Genomic DNA, 23,404 nt, shown 5'->3' on the forward strand with positions numbered 1-23,404 from the left:
TTGATACAAAATTAATAACGGAAAAAAAACTCACGTACAAAGATTATTTAATAGTATAATTTTCGCCTGTGTGTCACAAGCATCTTCAGTACATTAAGCTCAAATTAAACAATAACTGACAATTCCAAAAAGTGCCACCTAAATAGCTGGTGTAAGATAACTAAAAAGGTCAATAAATTTCCTAAAAAAAAATTAAATTAAATTTTAAAAAAAATAATAATAATAATACAATAAAAAGTTAGGAAAGATTATCTGATTTGCAAAGTACTATTTCCCATAAAGGGGATAGACATAAGCTGTTGGATCTGTTTAAGTTAGGAGATTGAAGTAGAGTTTCACGTTTCTTTATAAAGGCGTTCCATGAGAAACTGACTTTTGTGAAGAACTCTTGTCTTTCTCCAATTAACTTTCTGTCTTGAAGATGGCATGTTCTGCAAGTCCAGACTTTTCAGGTTTAAAGTATGAAAAACTGAATGAGAAACTGACTTTTGTGAAGAACTCTTGTCTTTCTCCAATTAACTTTGTGTCTTGAAGATGGCATGTTCTGCAAGTCCAGACTTTTCAGGTTTAAACTATTCAATATAAGATTGGTGTTCTTCTAGCCGAATAGAGGCAGATCTTCCCGTTTGTCCAAAATAAGATAATCCACAAGAGCACGGAATCTGGTAGACACCTGGATGATTAAGATGTGGAAGCTTGTCCTTAGGAGAAGAGAGAAAGGTGGAGATTTTTCTAAATGGTCGAAAGGCAACAAAAATATTCAGTGGTTTTAAAACTTTTGCTATACGTTCAGTGATGCCTTGTACATAAGGGATAGTAATGCACGTTATTTCTTCTGTGTTTGAAGAGGAAGACATATTAAAACTACTTAAAGTTCTTTTAATGAAGCAATTCTTATAACCATTAGATAGAAAGGAAGAAGTTATATATTGTAGTTCTTTCTGTAAAAGATCGTCTGAAGAACAAAAGGAGTGGGCCCGATGAACCAGTGTTTTAATAGTTCCTGCCTTTTGACTGGGATGGTGATGAAATTCCACATGGATATAATGGCCTGTATGAGTCGTCTTTCTATAAACTGAGAAATGTAGGTTACCATCTGGTTGGCGAAGAATTAGAAGATCTAAAAAGGCTAACTGGTTATTTGATTCTACTTCTAGGGTAAACTTTATCCTAGGATGAAATGCGTTTAACTTAGTGAGAAATTGTTGAAGTTCATCCAAAGAGCCATTCCATACAGTAAAAATGTCATCGACATATCTGAACCAATGTGAGTAGGTCTGGGAGAAATGTTGTCAAAGATAAGTTGTTCAAAATGTTCCATAAAGAAATTGGAGATAGCAGGAAAAAGAGGATTACCCATTGCTGTTCCTTCAATTTGTTGATACAACTTATTTTTAAAGGAAAAATAACCAGAATTTATTACAAAATCAAATACATTTACAATGTCTGAAGGAAATTCCTGTTGTAGTAATTCAGTGCTTTCCGAAATTTGTAAATAAAGAAACAACATCTAAACTGATCATGATATCAGAAACATCCAAATGAAGATCTGAAATTTTATTTTTGAAATCCAAACTATTTTTTATCTAAGTATCAGTTCTTCTAGTTGAAGAGGAGAATAAATTTGATTAAAATTTTGAGATTTTGTAAGTGGGGCAACCTATACAATCTCCTTTATAGGAGATAGTACTTTACATATCAGCTAATCTTTCCTAACTTTTTATTGTATTAATTTTTTTTTTTTAAGGAAATTTATTTATCTTTTTAGTTATCTTACACCAGCTAATTAGGTGGCGCTTTTTGGAATTGTCAGTTATTGTTTAATTTGAGCTTAATGTACTGAAGCCTGTGACACACAGGTGAAAATTATACTATTAAATAATCTTTGTATGCGAGTTTTTCCCGTTATTAATTTTGTATCGATATGTCTACTCACGGTATACCTCTTTTAAAACTTATTTGCTAGACTTCGGAGAGTCTATTTCCATACAATCTGCTAGATAAGGTAAAGTATTGGTAAAGAAGGCCAAATGCATTAACAGATTAATATTCCTTAAACGATGTAAGATGGCCCCAGGTTATTCCAATCTGTTGTAAAATTAAAGAAGTTTTTATGTCCCCAAAAGCTCATCGGATCTACTTCAAAGCTAGTAAGTCTCTTTTAAATAATCAGCTACACAAAGCTAAAAAATCTCATGCCCTCTTAAATAGAGAAATTATGGATATAAAAAATGCTCTGGAATCTGTTTCAATGGTTGAAACTTTTAATACTGTAATGCGCATATCTTCAAGTTCTTACCTAAAGGTCTTTAATGATTCTTGTGACAAGCTAAAACGCAAATTTAAATCACTGGTCAGCATACCTAGATCCAGTAATAATACTATTGATATAGATAAAGTAGTTATAAATGTTTCCGGACGTCCACCAACAGACTGTGAACCTTTTGTTTTATCAAAAGGCCATGATTTTGCTGTTATGCCGAATAAGGTGCCACTTATGGATTTTTTTTATAACATAGACAGGGGTATTCAATCCTTATCCCAAAAAACAGCCAACAGATTACATTTTGAATGTGCACAAATTCTTTTTCGTGCCAAGCCTCCTCGTCCTAATCTTTCTTACTCTGAATATAAAGCATTGAAATCACTGAAGGATAACAATAATTTAATGTTATTCTTCAGAAGGCTGTAGTGACTCAAGATAGGAAGGAATATGAGAGAAAAATGTCTCTTTTACTTCACGACTGTTCAACCTATAGGCCACTTACATCGGATCCTACCCGGAGTCAATTGAAGAGACTTAATTCTCTTATAGATAATGTATCTACATGGAATGAACATCAAAAGAAAAAACTTAAAACCTTCTTCGGACGTCCACCTAGGTTGTGTGGTCTTCCAAAAGTTCATAAACCAAGCATTCCGTTAAGACCAGTCGTAGATTGTATAGGTTGCCCAACTTACAAAATCTCAAAATTTTTATCAAATTTACTCTCCTCTTCAACTAGAAGAACTGATACTTATATAAAAAATACTTTTGATTTCAAAAATAAAATTTCAGATCTTCATTTAGATGTTTCTGATATCATGATCAGTTTAGATGTTTCTTTATTTACAAATTTCGGAAAGCACTGAATTACTACAACAGGAATTTCCTTCAGACATTGTAAATGTATTTGATTTTGTAATAAATTCTGGTTATTTTTCCTTTAAAAATAAGTTGTATCAACAAATTGAAGGAACAGCAATGGGTAATCCTCTTTTTCCTGCTATCTCCAATTTCTTTATGGAACATTTTGAACAACTTATCTTTGACAACATTTCTCCCAGACCTACTCAAATTGGTTCAGATATGTCGATGACATTTTTACTGTATGGAATGGCTCTTTGGATGAACTTCAACAATTTCTCACTAAGTTAAACGCATTTCATCCTAGGATAAAGTTTACCCTAGAAGTAGAATCAAATAACCAGTTAGCCTTTTTAGATCTTCTAATTCTTCGCCAACCAGATGGTAACCTACATTTCTCAGTTTATAGAAAGATGACTCATACAGGCCATTATATCCATGCGGAATCTCATCACCATCCCAGTCAAAAGGCAGGAACTATTAAAACACTGGTTCATCGGGCCCACTCCTTTTGTTCTTCAGACGATCTTTTACAGAAAGAACTACAATATATAACTTCTTCCTTTCTATCTAATGGTTATAAGAATTGCTTCATTAAAAGAACTTTAAGTAGTTTTAATATGTCTTCCTCTTCAAACACAGAAGAAATAACGTGCATTACTATCCCTTATGTACAAGGCATCACTGAACGTATAGCAAAAGTTTTAAAACCACTGAATATTTTTGTTGCCTTTCGACCATTTAGAAAAATCTCCACCTTTCTCTCTTCTCCTAAGGACAAGCTTCCACATCTTAATCATCCAGGTGTCTACCAGATTCCGTGCTCTTGTGGATTATCTTATTTCGGACAAACAGGAAGATCTGCCTCTATTCGGCTAGAAGAACACCAATCTTATATTGAATACTTTAAACCTGAAAAGTCTGGACTTGCAGAACATGCCATCTTCAAGACACAAAGTTAATTGGAGAAAGACAAGAGTTCTTCACAAAAGTCAGTTTCTCATGGAACGCCTTTATAAAGAAACATGTGAAACTCTACTTCAATCTCCTAACTTAAACAGATCCAACAGCTTACGTCTATCCCCTTTATGGGAAATAGTACTTTACAAATCAGCTAATCTTGCCTAACTTTTTATTGTATTATTATTATTATTATTATTATTTTTTTTTTTTTTATTTTAGGAAATTTATTGACCTTTTTAGTTATCTTACACGAGCTATTTAGGTGGCGCTTTTTGGAATTGTCAGTTATTGTTTAATTTGAGCTTAATGTACTGAAGATGTCTGTGACACACAGGCGAAAATTATACTATTAAATAATCTTTGTACATGAGTTTTTTCCGTTATTAATTTTGTATCAATACATTATCCTGTCCTTAAAGATGGCTGTGACATATTGTAATAATGTAAATTCCTCAGCAGTTTCAACTAAGTCTTGACCTGCAAATAAAAGCTTACTGACTTATACTTGTTACGAGAGACCTTGAGAGCATATATACTTTGGTGAAATACATTGTAGGAACATATTATGTGTGTTCACTGGAATCTGAGCTTATGATTTTTGTTTTTTGAAGACATGCTTTTGATTTGGGCATTGTGGATGGCCAGGGCTGTCCATATCTTCATACTCAGGAAATATATTATGACATAATAGAACTGAATTCTCAGGATGCTGTGCATTCTTATTATTGTAATTTTATCTATATATAGGTATATTGTAGAGGTCACTTCTCTCATAACTCAAACCACCATAATCTTGAGCAAACTTTCTTACCTACAGATCCCCCCCCCGACCCACACACCACACCACACTACTACCACTCATGTTCTTTAATATTATAAAGGGTGCCAAGTCGGATGACTTCAAGAACTGTTACTTTTCCTTTTCACTGTCAACTACTGCTTTTACATTTCTGATTTAATCACCAGTGCTGAGTGATTTACAAATTATTCTTATCAGTATGAAGGTCTTAATTACCGACTCCATCCAAAACTCGCACTTACTTTCCAAGCCATGTTTTAATGGAGCAGTTCAAGAAAAATATTCAGCATGCTGTAGGTGGCTTCCAACTCTTCCAACTAACTGCTCTGCTGACACTGACGCATACAACCAATGCAAAACAATCATCAGCAAATTTAAATCTGAACTATCCAAATGAATGATTATTCTTGTTGAGAGGCTTATACGCTGATTACACATGATAACTAATATTTAAGGAATTGACAGCGTATACTAGAAATATAAATTAAATAAACTTTAATATATACTTTCCGATATTTCGGCAAACGTCGCGTTGCCATCTTCTTGGGAACTTAATACAAAGACACATGCACACAAGTACTACATAACAGCAAATGAGAACTGAAGCTAGGAAGCTAACGTTTTCCTAAAGTCCTGATGGTGCCCCCAGGCGGGCTATATTGGTGGTTCTTAGCCTTTGGGCTGAAGTTCTTCTGATAAATGTTTCCCAAATTTGGGGCAGTCTCATGCATCCAAATTTGTTGAGGTTTGGCATTTTCCTAAGGGCTGAGGCTGATTCCATGAACAGTCTTTCATACTTGAACTTGCTGCGGTGTATGACTGTGGTTTTCTTCCATCTTATTCTGTGGCGAGTATCCAGAGCGTGGTCTGCAAGCCCAGAGTGGCTGTACTGGTGAAATCGGATGTAATCCTTGTGTTCTGAGCTTCTGATATTTGCTGTCCTGCCTGTTTGGCCAAAGTAAGACAATTTACAGCTGCAAGGGACCTGGTATACACCAGGTAGGTCTAGGGGAAGTGGTTGGTCTTTAGTGGAGCAGATAAGGGATGCCAATTTTCTATGTGGTCTGTAACAAGTGGTTAAGTCATGTTTTCTTAAGATTTTGTTGATTTTTTCCGAGGTGCCTCGGATGTAGGGAATGGTGATGGATTTAGAGTAATCTTTTTTGTGAAGGGGAGAGGGTGGTGGGTTGTGGATAACTGGGTTCAGTATTTTCTGGATTTTTTATTTTTTTTTTTTTTTTGGGGGGGGGGGGTAGCCATTGGCTGAGAAAGTGTCACGGATGTGATTTAGTTCAGTGGTTAGGGCTTGATTATTTGAACAGATTATTTTTGCCCTGTTGAATAGTGTCTTAATAACTCCATATTGTTGTGAGGGGGGGTGATGGGATTGTTGGTGAATGTATCTGCCTGTATGGGTGGGTTTTCTATAAACTGAGAAAACCAAGGTTCCATTAGGTTGGCGGGTGACTAGTGTGTCTAGGAAGGGGAGGTTATTGTTTTCCTCTTTTTCCAGGGTGAACTTGATTCTAGGGTGTTGGTTGTTTAAGTGTGTTAGGAAGGAGAGGAGTGAATCTGGGCCATGTCGCCAAATAGCAAACACATCATCAATGTAGCGAAGCCATATGGTAGGTTTTTGTGGGGCTGAGTTTAAGGCTTTCTCTTCTTTGAAGAGAAAGCCTTAAACTCAGCCCCACAAAGTATCCATCATTCCTACACTTTCTATTCGACCTGCTAAAATATGAGCCACAGCTTTTCAACAGGCCATTTACAGTCAAATTGTAAACATACCAAACATTCTTCTCCTGCTCCTATTTTATTTTAGAGAACACTTTGTTAGAGAACACTTTGTTTTCACAAAGTGTTCTCTAACAACTAGCCTTCAGCCTCCCAAGAAAAATGTCAACAGATTCCATATTTTGGTTATGGAAACTAAAGATTCCATATCTTTAGTTTTGGGAAGAGATAGAAGTCAGAGAGAGCCAAATCTGGGGAATAGGGTGGATGTTTCAACAGTTCATAGTACAGATCCCTTAACTTTCCCATTGCCAAAACACCTTTATGGGAGGATGCATTGTCCTGATGAAATATGATTTTTTTTCGTCTGCAAACTGGGTCTTTTCTCATAAATTTTTTCATCTAGTCATGATAAAAGATCAGAATAATATTCCGCAGTTATTGTTTTACTCTTTTTAGGATAATTAATAAACAAAATGCCTTTAGCATCTGCAAACACCGATGCCATGACCTTTCCTGCTGATGGAACCGATTTTGTCTTCTTTAACATTGAACAAGCGGCTTCTGTCCACTGTTTTGATTGCTGTTTGGATTCTGGTGTATAATGATGAATCCAAGCCTCATCCATTAATAAATCGATGCACAAAATCAATTTTATTCTTGTTAAAACGCTCCAAGCACTGTTCAGAGATTTTCATGCGAGTGCGTTTTTGATCTGCATGGCACCCGTCTTGCGAAAAGCTTTTTCATTTGCAATTCTTCATGCAAAATATATCCTACACATTCTTTTGAAATACCTATAGTCTCATCAATTTCATGCACTTTGACTCGCCAATCATTCAATACCATATCGTGCATTGATCAACGATCTCCGATGTTGTTACACTTTTTGGACGTCCTCCATGTGGATCATCTTCAAGACTGGTACAGCCACATTTAAACTCCATTTCTTAATTGTCGAATACAAAGGAGAAGAGTGCCCATAAACTTTTATGAACTTTGAATGAATTTCGTTTGGTGTTAACCCTTGTTTTACAAAGAATTTTATAACTGCATAATACTCAATTTTATCCATTTCGAGGGATACAGACAACACTTCAGCTTATGACAGCTATATAAAACAAACTACTTGATAGAATGACTTGCAATTTCACTGGATGCTTATGACAGATGCACCAACTTGGAAAAAAAAAAAAATCTTGCTGATAGTGTCTCCATTTATGGTTAAGGCCGAGAACTTTTCAGACCACCCACGTAATTATTTAAGAAATTACAGCTGCAGGCACAATACAATCTCTACTTATCACTACTGCCAAATGATTGGGTAAGTATCGCATTTCTGTTAACATACTTTTGTCGCTCATATTAATCAAATCAATATTCTTCTTTTTATCTGAAAACTTATTTTACAAAAAAAAACATAGTATGTCTGCCTCACAACTAAACTGGGTGTGGAAACTTTTACATCATCGCACTGGCTATGTATGCAAGAAGTGCAGAGCATCTGATATTACCATCATACATATCTCTGAAAGTTCATTTTTGAGTCTACCTACCCAAACAGCAAGATCTTTTTCCTTGGATACTTCACTGTTCAAAATTTAACTGGTTTCCCATCTATAGCCTCAGAGATCAGGTTGGAAGCAATGCTGAAATATTTGCTAACAGTAATGATCTAGCATAAATTGTCAATCTGATAACCGGAATACTAGACAAACTCCATTATTCTCCTAACATCTTGGAACTTTTCTTGATGATCTGTTCCTTCAAGTATACTATGTCAGTACTCTGGTAACTCCAACCAAACCTACTCCACTGTTTTTTTTATAACAGAGATTAACATTCATTCATCTAGACACATATTCTCTGATACTTCAAGAGTACCAACCAAAATGATGACCATCAATTTCTTTGTCTTTTATGTCCTACATTTCAGCAAATAACTGAATTAATCTTTGCTGAAATACAGGATGTCGCTTGTTCTCAGTTGATGATGCTCTAAAATAACTAATCTGTAAAATAACTATAACAAATCCAAACTGCACTTTAAAAGGATCAAATGAAAAAAAAACAAAACCCTCCTCCTTAAATGACATTTGAAACTTCAGTTCCTCATAAAGGCTATTAGGTGAAACTTCTCTGAACTTAATGCTTACCGCTTAGCATCAGTGCTTTCATTCCAACTCTTGTATGGACAACTAAGGAAAATCACCTGACACTACAAAAACAGCCTACTGTACAGAAGTGTAGAATAGGCTGTTTTTGTAGTGGCAGTTTAATTATTCACCAGAAAGACATTAGAAGAGTACTTATAAATCTGAATATCAATGCATACCTTGTCCCAGATGGTACCCACACACACACACCTTCATAATGTGCTCATGTATTTCAAAATGAACATCCTTCCTTTATAAGTCTATTCTGATATATTCTCACAGACATACCCTGCCCATTCCTAAAAAACAGAAATATCAAATAGGAAATTATCATTCTGCTATCTTAATTCCATCCTCATGTAAACAACGGAGGTCATCAACTGCCAATGCCAACAAAACCAGTTAATTAGCAATCTAGTATGGATCCTGCTATTCTGCTATTTCCATTCCACAAATGAAGACTTCCTACCAACCTTCCTCCCTTTGGAAATAAGACATGGAAAGTTTCAGATAAACCCATGTAGCTGCTTGCTTGATGTTTCCAGGCTATCCGATCAAATGTAGTATATAGGCCTGTATACTAGAAAGTGCAAAATGTGAACAATACTCATATTATTTGCATTAAGCACTTTGAAACTAGTTGACAGTCTCCCTCTCTTTGATGTATCCCTCATTCCTCCACCAATTCAGAGGTACAACAGCAATGTTTGCATTTCCTCACTCTTCCTATTATACATTAAAAAGCTTTTCTCACTAACCATAAATGATATTCATAGTCTTACTAAAACGGCAAATTCTTGTGATTCTTGTGAAGCCAATTACTTCGCATCACTTGCCTTAGTATCCCATAATGTAAAGCACATCTCCTTACAGACATTATAATGTTATGCATTATGGAAAGGGTTACAAGTATTTTGCATTATGGGATACTAAGGCAAGTGATGTGAAGTCATTGGCTTCTTTCTACAAGTTGCCCAAGTCCTGAAAATAGTTCAGGCACAAACTTGTTTGCTTACACTAGGATAAATACTTGGGATCATAATACTCTCCTAAGCACAGTGACATGTATAAGAAGAGCTCCTGATTTGGATAAGTTTTCTAGGAATAATTAAATATATATGCGTAATTTTTTGAGTAAGAGAGGCTATAAATGTTGTGCACTACCGGTATTATTAGTGTGGGGGATTCTTTTTGCCAAAACTTAATTATGAAATCGTTATTATTAGACTTAGTAACCTGCAAAAAATGGTGACTGCATTCACATTCCATGACTTTAATTTAGATTTCAGTTGTTTCGTTAAGTGTGAGGTCTGTTATATGTATTCTTTCAATTACATAAATGATTTGTGGATATTTGGTGAGGATGGAAGAAGGATGTGTGCAAAATGTGACGTGAACGAGGAATTGATGAATGCAAATATGAAATTGATGACAGAAAATATTAGTAGCGAGATTGTCGTGGAGAAAATGGGTGCATGTTTGAAAGAGAAGGATGGTGTGAAGGGAGGCGAAAAAATGTTAAAAAATCAGTAAAAATGAAAAACAGCGAAATGAAAACCGTAACGGATGTTAAAAGGGATGAAAGTGAGGTGAGAGTGGTGGAAGGAAACGAAAGTGAGAGAACGAATGAAACTAGAAATGGCGTGACGCAGAAATCGAAAGCAAAAAAAATAGAAAGAATGGATGATAGCGAAAAAAGAATGAATGGTAGTGAAAGTTCAACGCATGTTAGACTGAAAGAACAGAAACAAAGTAATATGAATGAGTGTGAAAATGGGAAGAATGATAGTGAAAGCTAGACGCATGTTGGACCAAAAGTATGGAAACAAAGAAAGATGAATGAGTGTGAAAATGGGAAGAATAATAGTGAAAGTTGGCTGCATTTGGACCGAAAGTATGGAAACAAAGAAGGATAAATGAGAGTGAAAGTGAGAAGAGGGGGGTTGAGAGTTAGAAAGTTAGAAATATTGAATGATAGAGAATATGTGTCGCAAGATTCGGAAGTTGAATTGGATTGGATTAGACAAGAAATGAAATGCATGCAGAATGAAATTAAGAAAATTCAGGTAAAAACTATTAAAATAAATAATGATGGAATGAAAGAGTTAACGAAAGATGAGCGAGTGGCGTTGTATGGCGACTCCATTATTAAAGGTGTGCTGGAAGATAGAATGCACAAGGTATGTTTTCCAGGTGCTAAAATGAGTTGAGTGATTGAGGCAGGAGCGAGCAAAAGAGTTAATAGTATTAATAGGTACAAATTATTTGAGAGCGGACAAAGAGTGTGTGTCAGAATGGATATCAGGAGTCTGCTTAGAAGGATAAAAGAGAATAGTGTGACAGGAAGGGTAGTTAGCGTGTTGCCTAGCTATGACTGTGGTGAATTGAGGCAGAGAGCAAGGATTATGAATGATATGCTGGCTGAAATGTGTGAGGAGATGGGAGTACAGTTTGTTAATGTGTGGAATGAGTTTGAGGGACGAAGTGAGCTGTATGGGAGCAATGGACTGCATTTGAGTGGTATGGTGTGAGTCGCTTGGAGAGACTGCTGCTGGAAGATAGAGAAGTGAATAGAGAGAATGAATCAGATCAAGTGGGAAGTGATGTGGAAGAGCGGGAGAGTAAGACAGGAGAGATTGAAGAGGTGATGTGGAGAAAGAGTTATGTCCATACAAAGTAGAGATGCAAGACGGAAATAGTGCCAGTGGTTTTGAGGCAGTATGGTGTGAGATAGAGATGAATGGTATCAAATACTTGGTGGGATGTTGTTATAGACCAGGTAATGTGGATGGTGGTGGTGATAATGAAATGTATAGTCAAATTAGCCAAGCGAATAAGAAAAGGGTCATCATTATGGGTGATTTTAATTATGGCAATATAGATTGGAATGATGAGATAGCAACTGGAAGTAAAGAAAATGAGTTTCTTGAGTTTTGGGGGGATAACTACCTCAGAGAGAGTATGTAACAGAGGGCACACGAGGATTGAGGGTCTTGGAATTGGTCATTTCATCAGAGGATGTAATTGTAAATGAGGTGTCAAATCATCCACCAATTGGTGAGAGTGACCATGAGGTGATTACCTGGGTGGTTGTGAGCAGTGTGAGGACCTCTGTGAGAAAAGGGTATATGTGGAACTACAAGGGGGGGGTGATTATGAAGAGCTCAGGAGACAGCTTGCGGGTGTAGCGTGGAATGAGGAGTTAGCGAGAAAAGAGATCAATGCAGCTTGGGGAATTTTCAAAAACTATCTAGCATATGCAATGTTTAAATGTATTTCAGGGGTGAGAAGGTTAAATAAGGTAGGTGTGAGATGGATGAATAAAGAGATCAAGCATGCGATACAGAGAAAGAGGGCATTGTGGAGGCAGCATAAGAGAAGTGGAAATAACCAATTTGATTAGGTCTACAAAGACCAGGCAAGGAGGGTGACTTGGTTGGTGAGAGTAGCTAAAGAGAGGTATGAACAGCAGTTAGCTAATGAAGCCAAAAAGAATCCTAAGGAGTTCTTTCGATATGTAGCCAGCAAAACAAAGAATAATTATGGAAGGATGACATTGATTGGAGAAAATGGTATAAAGAGAGCTGTTGCAGAATGTGTGGCGGAGATACTTAATGAGTAGTTCATAAAGGTCTTTCAATCTTGTGAATGTGAATTCATGGAGGGAATGAGAGCAGTTAATGATTGGGAGGAGAGACTGACTCTAAGTGAGCAAGAGGTGTATGGGGAGTTGAGTAAACTAGATGTTAATAAGGCTGTGGGACTTGATAATATATCATCACGTATTCTGAAAGAATGTGCCAAGGAGTAGACATATGCCTTGACATATTTTTTTAATATGATTCTAGTACTCAGTCAAGTTCCTAAGGAGTGGAAGGAGGGCAAGATTATGCCGCTTCATAAAGGAGGTGATTGAACTCAAGCATCAAACTATAGGCGCCTATCTGTGTGTCAGGTGTTGTGGTTAAGTTGCTGGAGAAGCTTGTGAGAACTAGGATCCAGAGTTGGGTTGATAACAATGGTATTATCTTTGATGGACAGCACGGATTTGCTAAAGGGAGGTCATGGTTTAGTAATCTACTTACTTATTACAATAAAGTGACTACTTCCTTGGACAGAGGAAATGGATACACAGTAATATACTTCGATTTTGCAAAGGATTTTGATAGAGTACCTCATGATAGGTTGACAGTCAAACTAGAGCAGATGGGGTTGGATATTAGATTGGTGTATTGGATTGGAGACTGGCTATCTGATAGGTGTCAACAAGTTGTGTATGGGGGAGCGATATCCAGGAAAAGGAAAGTCTAGTGGAGTGCCTCAGGGGTTTGTTTTAGGTCTATTGCTGTTTAACTTGTATATTAATGATATAAGTGAAGATTTGGATGGAGATATTCAATTGTTTGCAGATGATGCAAAGTTGGGACGAACCATGAAGTGTAGTAGTGAAGATGTTGTGGCTTACAGGAAGACTTGAATAGATTGAGTGATTGAGCACGGAAATGAGGATGTGTGTTCAATGTTGCAAAATGTAAGGTTTTAAAATTTGGAAAACAAAGGTGAGAATATATTGTTGGAGGTAGAGGAAATAAGAGATCTGGGGGTGATAGTGGATAAGGATTTAAAATTTAGGGGACACATCGCCAAAATTGTGAAGACAACACAAAGGCTTTTGGGAATGATGTGGAGGACACTGACGTGTAGAAGTAGGGAGATTCTTGTTCCATTGTATAAGGCTTTGATTAGGCCACACATGGACTATTGTGTCCAGATTTGGTCACCGGCTTTTCAGAAGGATGAAGAGATGTTGGAAAGGGTCCAAAGGAGACTAACTAAGGTAGTTTCTGACCTCTGGAATGTCAAGTATGAAGAAAGATTGAGAAGATGCAATTTGCAGAGTCTGGTGGACAGGAGGAAGAGGGGGAGATATGGTAGAGACCTATAAGTTGGTAAGGGGTTGTTATAGGATCAATACTGGAGAAGTTTTACAGATAATTGTGGGAGATCAGGGGAGAACCAGAAGTCATTCCTGGAAACTGTATAAAGAGGGTGTAAGTATGGGAGTGAGAGGCAGGTTTTTTTCGTGCAGAGTTGTGAATGATTGGAATGCCTTGCCTGAGAATATGGTGTCTGCAAAGAGTTTGAATGTGTTTAAAAACATGGTATGATGAGCTGTGTATGTGATAAAAGGACCTCCCAGATGAGTCTCTGACTCCATGAGGACTTGGGGTGGTAATAATAATAATAATAATAAAGGATTAAACCAAGAATATAATTTCTTTGTATCTTTAATTTATAGTATAATCAAGTGGAAAAAATTCCATCAAGAGGGAGGAGTTTTTGGCACTGGTTAATGCAACCTCACGAAACGTTGGTGGGGGTTTCACTAACTTTTGGTACTTTGTATTTTTTTTTTTTTTTTTTTTTTTTTGTACTTTTGAACTTTCTGTACTCGAGTAGAAGGAAGATGCTCCACAAGGAAAAAGTAACTAACATGTTAAAGAAGATATGAAAGAAGAAATACATTCTTTCTTAAGAAAAGTTGAGCACAAATTATATTTTTTTGATTTCAAAGAAAAACAAATTAAAGATGCCAAAAAATTATATTTCTGGTATCATCCTTTATCCAAGTGTAATGAAGTAAAGTTTTCACATGAAGTCACTTCATGACTGGGCTACTTGTATATAGAGGCTAATGAATTCACATCAATAGACTTGGTATCTCAAGTGTTGTGTTATGGGATAATGCAACACACATATCCTTACAGACATGTGTAGTTATACATTATGGGAAGGGCCGCTGCTCAGACGGGTTTTGATCTTTAGTGAGATCTCATCTGTGGATGCCAGCCACAAAAGGGATGGATACCAAGGTTGAAGTAATGCATTTTAGTAATAAGCTGTGACACCTTTTAACTACCTGGTACACAGAAATATGATTTCTCTATTACTTCAAACTTGATATAACTTTTGGGTCTGCCTTCCACTGGTGAGACCTCAAAAGGTTGAAACCAGTCTGGGTAGTGGCGCTTTCCATAATGCTTAGCATCACACATGTCAGTAAGGATATGTGCGCTGTATTATGAGATACCAAGGCAATTGATGTGAAGTCATTAGCCCAGTCGTAAAGTGACGTAATGCACAAACTTTGTTTGCTTCCATTTGGATAAGGGATGAAACCAGAAATATAATTTCTTGTTATCTTTAATTTATAGTATAACCAAGTGAAAAAACTTTCAACAAAGTAAAACAGGTATGAGATAATTAGAATGTTAAAGAAGAAGAAACTGTGCTTTATAAGTTTGAAATTAACGGCTTTTGTGTGTGTTCTCATCAAATCCTGTGATCATAAAAGAGAAGAAACCATGTGTGATGTTTAATTTCTTGTGCCTTTTCTCTTTAAGGCCTACAAACTTAATCCTCTTTAGGAGAACTTTAGGGTTTCATTTATAATGCAGATTTGTATTAGCATTATTTGCATTTGTGAAACAAACGCTTTATACACACACTTTTCACCGATGCAATACCTAAATTTACACTGATATTGTTTGTAAATAAAGATATTAATTTTGAATTTTCTTGTCTCTCACTCAATCTTTTATTTTATTTTTATAATAAAATCCCAGAGAGCCTGTGTAGCTCAGTAGAAGTGGTGTTTGCACTCTATGATGCTTGACCACACGAAAAAAGTTAGTCTAGTCGCTGATTGGAGGAACATTTTCCAAGCGTTTTTTGACCGGTTCCTGAGTTAGTCGATCTCTGGCACGGGCAAGTGGAGTTTTTCTCCTGGAAACTCGGGTTTTTCGTTCCAAGAAAATCAGCCATCAAACCCACACTATTTTCAGCCATTAAAAATAATGTGTTAGGGTTACAGACCTCGAGATGGTGGCACTTATCAGCCATTTTCTTCACTGTGTACCAATTAAATAGTGATAGCCTTGGGCAAGCTATCTCTGATTGGTTACCAGTGGAGACTGAACTGCCTAGTCAGCCTCCAAAAGTTAGATAGGGCTAAAAACGGCCTCGCCTATTCCCTATGCGGGAACAAAAAGGGCGGTAGCTGATTTTTTTTTTTTTAAATCCCAGGTCTGAATCTGTGATATTAACTGAAAAGTTAATAAACCACTTAGGTTTAAAAGAACAGGAATACCAAGGACAGAAAAAACACTGCCACTAATAAAATTATCCTAGTTGGAGTGGATATGTCCATTCTGTAATACAGGGTGATCGTAAAGTCATGCAACCAAAAGTTTGAATCATTATTATAATGATTTGAAATAGTTTCCAAATCATTATAATAATTCCTTATACCACTAGAAGTCAGCATCACACACACAAATATATAACTATCACAAACTATCGGAAATGCCGAGTTAACCCTAACGTGTACGAATTGTTCTCAGAATAGTGTCGTTCACTGTAGAAATGAAATGTCTTTTTCCTGGCCACAACGAGTTTTTATTTTGGAAAGTTATTTCACTAATTGTTCTTATGTGTGTTGTTGAAGGATTTTGCAAGAATTATCCAGGTACAGAAGTCCCTCAGAATTTTACAATAATGAGATTACTGCAGCATTTTCAGAAAACTGGATCTGTTGCAAAGAGGAATCACTCCGAAAGACCCACCATTCTGACTAACAATAAAATGGATGAGGTAAAGAGAGCACTGCAGTGGTCTCCATCAAAAAGCCTCAAGAAACTTGCCATACAATCATCAATGTCATATGGTAATTCTCACTGCAAAATCATTGCACCTTCAACCATATCATGTGCAATCAGTCCATGAACTGAAGGGCTCAGATAAAGGCAAACGAAATCATCTGCAGATGGTTACACTCACTTGTTTTTTGTACTAATAAATTTTCATGAAGTAAATCATTTTGGTGCATCTGTAGGAGTAAAGCTATAAGTCCTAACAGAACTGTTACGAGAACACGTTATAATAAAATTTGTGACTAGATTGGAAACAGCAAGTGCAGGTAATGTGAATGAATTCAAAAAAAGGTATAACAACTAATGTGGGTGATATGTGGCCTCCCTCAATGATCCCCCCCGCCCTCATCTGGAGGTCACTATTCTTAATCCCTTCTGGATTAAGAACATGTTGAAAAAATGACAATGTTGAAATGACCATCAAAACAATGACAATGTTGAAAAAATGTCACCTTCTTAATCCCTTTTGGATTAAGAATGGTGACATTTCTTCACCATGGTCATTCATCTTTCAAATGGATGTTCAGGAAGTATGAGGGTGGTCTGAAAAGGACTCGACCTCGACCATAGATGGCAACACTATCGGCAAGATTTTTTTTTTTCTAAGTTGGTACATCTGTCATAAGCATCCATGTGAAATTGCAAATCATTCTATCAAGTAGTTTGTTTTATACAGCTGCTGAAGCAGAAGTGTTGTTCTATTCCTTGAAATGGATAAAATTGAGTATCGTGCAGTTATAAAATTTTTTGTAAAAGAAGGTTTAATGCAAAAGAAATTCATTTGAAGTTAATAAACGTTTATGGGTACTCTTCTCCTTCGTTTTCAACAATGAAGAAATGGGCTGCCAAGTTTAAAAATGGCCGTTCCAGCCTTAAAGATGATCCACATGAAGGACATCCAAAAAATGTAACAAAACCAGAAATCATTGATCAAGTGCATGATATGATATTGGACGACCGGCGAGTCAAAGTGCGTGAAATTGCTAAGACTATAGGCATTTCAAAAGGACATGCAGGATATATTTTGCATGATGAATTTCAAATGAAAAAGCTTTGCACAAGATGGGTGCCACTCTTGCTCACAGCATATCAAAAATGCACTCACATGAAAATCTCTGAACAGTGCTTGGAGCGTTTTAACAAGAATAAAATTGATTTTGTGCATCGATTTATTAATGGATGAGGCTTGGATTCATCATTATACACCAGAATCCAAACAGCAATCAAAACAGTGGACAGAAGCCGTTTGTTCAATGTTAAAGAAGACAAAATCGGTTCCATCAGCAGGAAAGGTCATGGCATCGGTGTTTGCAGATGCTAAAGGCATTTTGTTTATTAATTATCCTGAAAAGAGTAAAACAATAACTGCGGAATATTATTCTGATCTTTTATCATGACTAGATGAAAAAATTTATGAGAAAAGACCCAGTTTGCAGACGAAAAAAAATCATATTTCATCAGGACAATGCATCCTCCCATAAAGGTGTTTTGGCAATGGGAAAGTTAAGGGATCTGTACTATGAACTGTTGAAACATCCACCCTATTCCCCAGATTTGGCTCTCTCTGACTTCTATCTCTTCCCAAAACTAAAGCTCTTCTTTGCTGGTCAGCATTTTTCTTCAAATCAAGAGGTGATTGCAGCTGTAGAGGGGAATTTTGCAGATTTTGCTGAGAACCACTATAGGGATGGGATAATGATGCTGGATCATCACTGGAATAAATGTATTAGTCTTAAGGGAGGTTATGTTGAAAAATAAAAATAATTTTGAAATTATAAATTCGTTTTTTCATTGTTAGGCCGAGAACTTTTCAGGCCACCCTCGTATAGTATGTTGAGTAACTCAGATATCTGTTGTGGTGTAACCTGGGATTAGGGAAGGGAGAACCTGATGGTACATGATGTAAGAAGTAGTCCAAAATAGCCTTGGCAGGATTTGTTTAGACAGGGTTGGAAGCTCAATCCAGTACTGGTATAGAGATATAACAATAATTAGAATAAGGTAATTGATTAATCTTATACACAAATATATAGTTTTGTTTATAATTCCATCTGTTCTACTGGCAGTTTGTCTAGTTGTTGGATGGAAAAAACAGCATTTTCAGTAGAAAAATCCTGCAACTCAAAATCCTGCAAAAATCCTCCGACTAGCTAACTCACTTCAACTGAAAAGCCCCTGTAAATATTTGTTATGTAATAGATGGGATTCAAACTAAGATCTTTCCAACCAAAGGGCTTCATGAAAACCAACTGAGCTATAGAAGCTCTAGGAGATTTACTAGCAATACTGACTTTCACAGGAGAGTTCACCGGTTAATGGATCCTGCAGAGGTAATCTTAGACTGCTTCTTGGAAAAGCAGTGTAATAATATACCATAGGTTTATGATCCAGCCATGGGTAAGTTTCAAATAAAAAACCATGATCAGAGCCTTTCCCAGTTATATGTATAAAGCTTTTCCTTTCAGATAATTTGTGAAAACTGTTTAGCATATGATATGTTCTGCCTCAACAGAACCACTGCAGCCATGGGACTAAAAGAAACCTTAACAAATAATATGGGTGGATATGACTGGATTAACCTGTTATCAGATTCACCTCAGGTTTTGGGAAAGTTAATAATCTCTGACAATCTAACTATAAAGTTCACTATGTACAATTATGGAGACAAGCTTTCATGACTCGTAATTCTACATAATAATATGCTGACTGCCATGTAACCATGAAAGAAATAACCATAAAAGTAAGAACAAATCTGAAAATTTTTAAAATAAAATTTGACTTCAAATCTTAAACTTAAAGATGCATATGAAATTTAAAAAGATAATACTTACTTGCAAATTGCTGTTTGTCAATGTGGCTAATGCCTCAAGAACTGACTTGCGAACACAGGAAGAATTATGTCCAAGAAAGGGCCATAGTCTTGGAACAAGATCATTTAAAGGTTTTTGCACACTGTTGATAATATGATTGAATCATTAGTCATATTTTTTTTAATTATTTATGTAAGTAAAATCTATTAATATTGATGAAATGTCAGTTTGCATCTACTAAGTTTCCCCATAACAAAGCAAAAAATGATAAGAGAAAAGCTTGTTTATTAGAGAAATAATTTAAAAATTTGGAAGATTTGGGGGAATAAAACAGATATAAAAATGAAGTGTCTTATTGCTTAATTGGTTTCACCTTGTTCATGATATTTTATGTTTTCCTTAGGAGGGGAAAAAAAAAGTACCAAACTATGATATTATAGGCATTCAATTTGAACAGAACATAACTGTTGGATATCTTGGTAAATATTTACAAGCATATTACTAGGTGGTGCAAAGCCCTGCTTTCCATCATATTCCATAAAAAATTTAGTTTAATCCTTTATCCAAGTGTGAGCAAACAAAGTTTGCGCATGAAAGTATCTTCGGGACTGGGGTAAGGTGGTACAACACCAGAACAACTCGTTGCAAAGGTGGAGCAAGTTACCAACACTCCTGTCTCAGTATCTCCTATAATGCAAAACACATCACATCTCCTTGCGGATATGTCTAATGTTATGCATTAAGGGAAGGGCCACTACCCAGACTAGTTTCGACCTTTATTGAGGTCTCTTCAGTGGGAGCCAGGCCCAAGTCGAGATACCAGGCAGAAGCTTTAGCAGGTTATCTCTACCTATAGGAGTTGCCAAATGGTGTGCCACCCTTTTTTAATAAATTACTCTGGATTTAGAGAAAGATGTTGAAAGTTTATTTTTCACTTGGTTAGAGTATAATAAATTTAGTTTAATCCTTTATCCACCTTACCCCAGTCCTGAAGATACTTTCAGGCGCAAACTTTGTTTGCTCACACTTGGATAAAGGATTAAACTAAATTTATTATACTCTAACCAAGTGAAAAATAAACTTTGAACATCATATTCCAGTTCTACATGGTTTTTTGTTTAATGCAAAAGGATAGATATGGTTCAATACAAGGCCTTGATATTTGTTACACTGGTTAAATAAAGGAGAATAACACCAGATTCTTGTGTTAACTTTTGATGCAACCAAGTGTAGGCAATGTACCCAATATACATTTAATGATCCCCCCCCCCACACACACACATACTTCTTGTGTAAGAAGTAAAGCTCAACTCAAGTTTTTTTTTCTAAAATTGTGTTTCCAGCCACATAGATTTTTTTTTAAAATTTCTTTTATTTTATTTATTTATTTTTTTAGTGGCCAGTCTATTCTTTATAACCACCACAAAAGCTGCAAGATTATGTAGTTTTTTAAAGGAATGTGGGAGCTCTATGGGGGGGAGACTAAAGGCCACCTGTGCATCATGGGTTCAAGTCCATTGTCATCCTGTCCTATAAATGTAGGTCGAGTTGCATTTTTTTTTTTCTTTCAGTTCCTAGTTACTCAGCTACCCTGAAAGTGGTCAAAGAAGTATCAATGAATGCTTTTATATGTATATACAGGGTGTTCGGGATAAATTTGACAGTTTCGTAAGGAAAAAGAAAATCTTCTTTGTATCTATTAAATTTAATGAATTGACAAAAAAACATTACAGGCAGAGTTAATTACAATACTATCAACAAGATTTACTCAAAATAACCACCATTAGCATCGATCACAGCTTCAATTCTGCTTCGGAACCTCGAACAAGCTGATGCTACAGTCTCCCTGGGAAGGGCCGCAAAAACTGTTTTAATTTTATCCATTAACTGGGCTTTTGTATTACTGGAAGTGCGATTGGTGTCTTTTTCAACTGCGCCCCATACAAAATAATCCATGGGGTTAAGGTCTGGGGAGTTTGGAGGCCAAACATTTGGACTGGTGAAGTCGTAGAAATTTTCAGACAACCATTTTTGACTTTTCCCAGAGGTGTGGCAAGGGGCCGAATCCTGCTGCCATACATACGGCCTACCATTGGCTACCCTTGTTATCCAGGGCTTGACTACAGTTAGCAACTCCACGAACAAAGCCCGAATTCCAATGCCAGGGTTCTTCAACACCTGTTCCTGCAGATTTGCGAGGAATTCTGCTGTACGAACGCAATCAGATCGTCTGCTAGGGATCTTTCTTCTTGCTACATCCTCGTAGTCACCATTGCAAGTCTCTAGTTCATGCCTGATTGTTTTTACTGTATTCAGGGAGCATTGGGCAGCAGTCGTAATATTCTTATTTTGATGGCGGGCACGAATCATCATGATACAAGTTATTCTCTTCCATGATTCAGGTGGGTTCCAGCTATCCATCCTTTCTGACATCTTGTATATGAATGAAGAAGGGTCCAAACTTTTAAATGAAGAGAAGTGTGTGTTAATACATGTAACTTACGGAAAAATATAATTAATTATAAATATGTCAAATTTATCCCGAACACCCTGTATATATATATATATATTACAAAAAAAAGATTAACTGACTGAAAGCCGAGAGATAAAAAGTAAAAAATACTATTTAATTAATAGCACAACTAGTTTTGTCTTCATAGAAGACTTCTTCGGGTGCACAATAAGAGAGAACAACCAACAAAAAATTGTGAAAGAATAACAAATCTAAACATTAAAGCGTTAGCATATTGAAAATTGAAGCTGTTCTGTGTATATCCTCATTGTTGGGCATGCGGATGCGTTCAACATCTTGTGAATGACAAAGTTGGATGGCATGTTTATGTATGTATGTGTGTATATATATACACACACATACATATATACATATATCACAGAGTTTGCATCTGTGTGTGTAATGAACAAATTAATCTGAACACCACATTTTAAAGAAAAATTTTAATTTCACAAGAAAATAAGTACAAAAGTGAGAGTTAACTGGCAACTGACGCAGTTGGACGTTTTGATTTTTGAGGAATTATCACTTTTTTTTTTTTTTTTTTTTTTTTTTTTTGAAACGTAGCATGGAGCAAGATCCTATTGGAAGATGAGTTCTTTATCTTACTGGATCTGTGGGACCACTCTTTTCTCCAATATTTTTATGTCTTTGTCACTTTTTATTATACCATGAATAGTCATACATGATCTTGGACTGTCCTGTATAAAACAATCCCAGAGCATCTTTTTAGCTGGGTATTTAGCAGCTGGTTGAAGGTGGACAGGAGAAGTCTTCTTAGCTGCTGACTTGCAAACATAGGGTACTCGCTCTCCTCGGACAAAGAAATGGCTCTCATCTGAGAATATGACCTTCTACTTCTCAACAGTCCAATCTTTGTGCACTTTTGCTCACTGGAGCCTCTCTTTCTGCATAGCCTTCGTCAACAACTGTTTTTTTTTTTGGTCTGTGGGAAGTCTTCCCTACTTCCTACAATCTTTGATGGACTGGAATGTCAGAATCCTTAATCCCAATAGCGGCCAAGTCTCTAAGTCAACGGTAGACAATCTTGGATTCATTCTGCTTTTCCTAACTAGTAAATGATGTTGAGTAAGAATAATTTTCTTTTTTCGCCCCATTTTCATTTTCTGCTAGGAGAAAACGTACATCTCCCTAAACCTCTTTAAACTGCATTAACAGTACCCAAACCAACACCACACTCATTGGCAATTTGTCATTGAGTCATGGATATGTGCTGAGAAATAATACATATTTTTGAATACTTTCTTGGAGACGTATCCATTTTATAGCTACACAAAATGAATAAATTACTACAAATGTCAACTTCTTTACAATATTAAAAACACACAATATTATTAATAAGCATCATAGAGAACAGTTAAAACATGCAACATTCAACCAGAAAATAGGTTAATTGACTGAAAGCTGAGAGATAAAAATAGAAATATTATTTTTTATTTAAAAAATGCACACAACTAACTTTGTTTTCTTAGAAGACTTCATCAGGTGCATTATATGAAAAGAGACATGCAAAAAAAAAAAAAAGCTATAAAGTAAACTGCCAACGCATTACTGACATTGGAACGCATTC

The 23,404-nt window shown here is 36.1% G+C and overlaps 1 protein-coding gene across 1 annotated transcript in view; it reads right to left on the minus strand.

The window, feature by feature from the left end:
• Positions 1 to 23,404, minus strand: part of Hel89B (histone acetyltransferase 1) — an 863,997-nt gene that overhangs the window by 555,787 nt on the left and 284,806 nt on the right. The window contains exon 12 of the mRNA XM_090405810.1: positions 19,323 to 19,443. Coding sequence (XP_090261936.1) covers positions 19,323 to 19,443 — 121 coding nt within the window. The remainder of the gene's footprint in view (positions 1 to 19,322; positions 19,444 to 23,404) is intronic.

This window comes from Typopeltis vanoorti, chromosome 15 (genome assembly GCF_054136105.1).
Source record: "Typopeltis vanoorti isolate ZY-2024b chromosome 15, IOZ_Tvanoo_1.0, whole genome shotgun sequence".
Classification (NCBI taxonomy): Eukaryota; Metazoa; Arthropoda; class Arachnida; order Uropygi; family Thelyphonidae; genus Typopeltis; species Typopeltis vanoorti.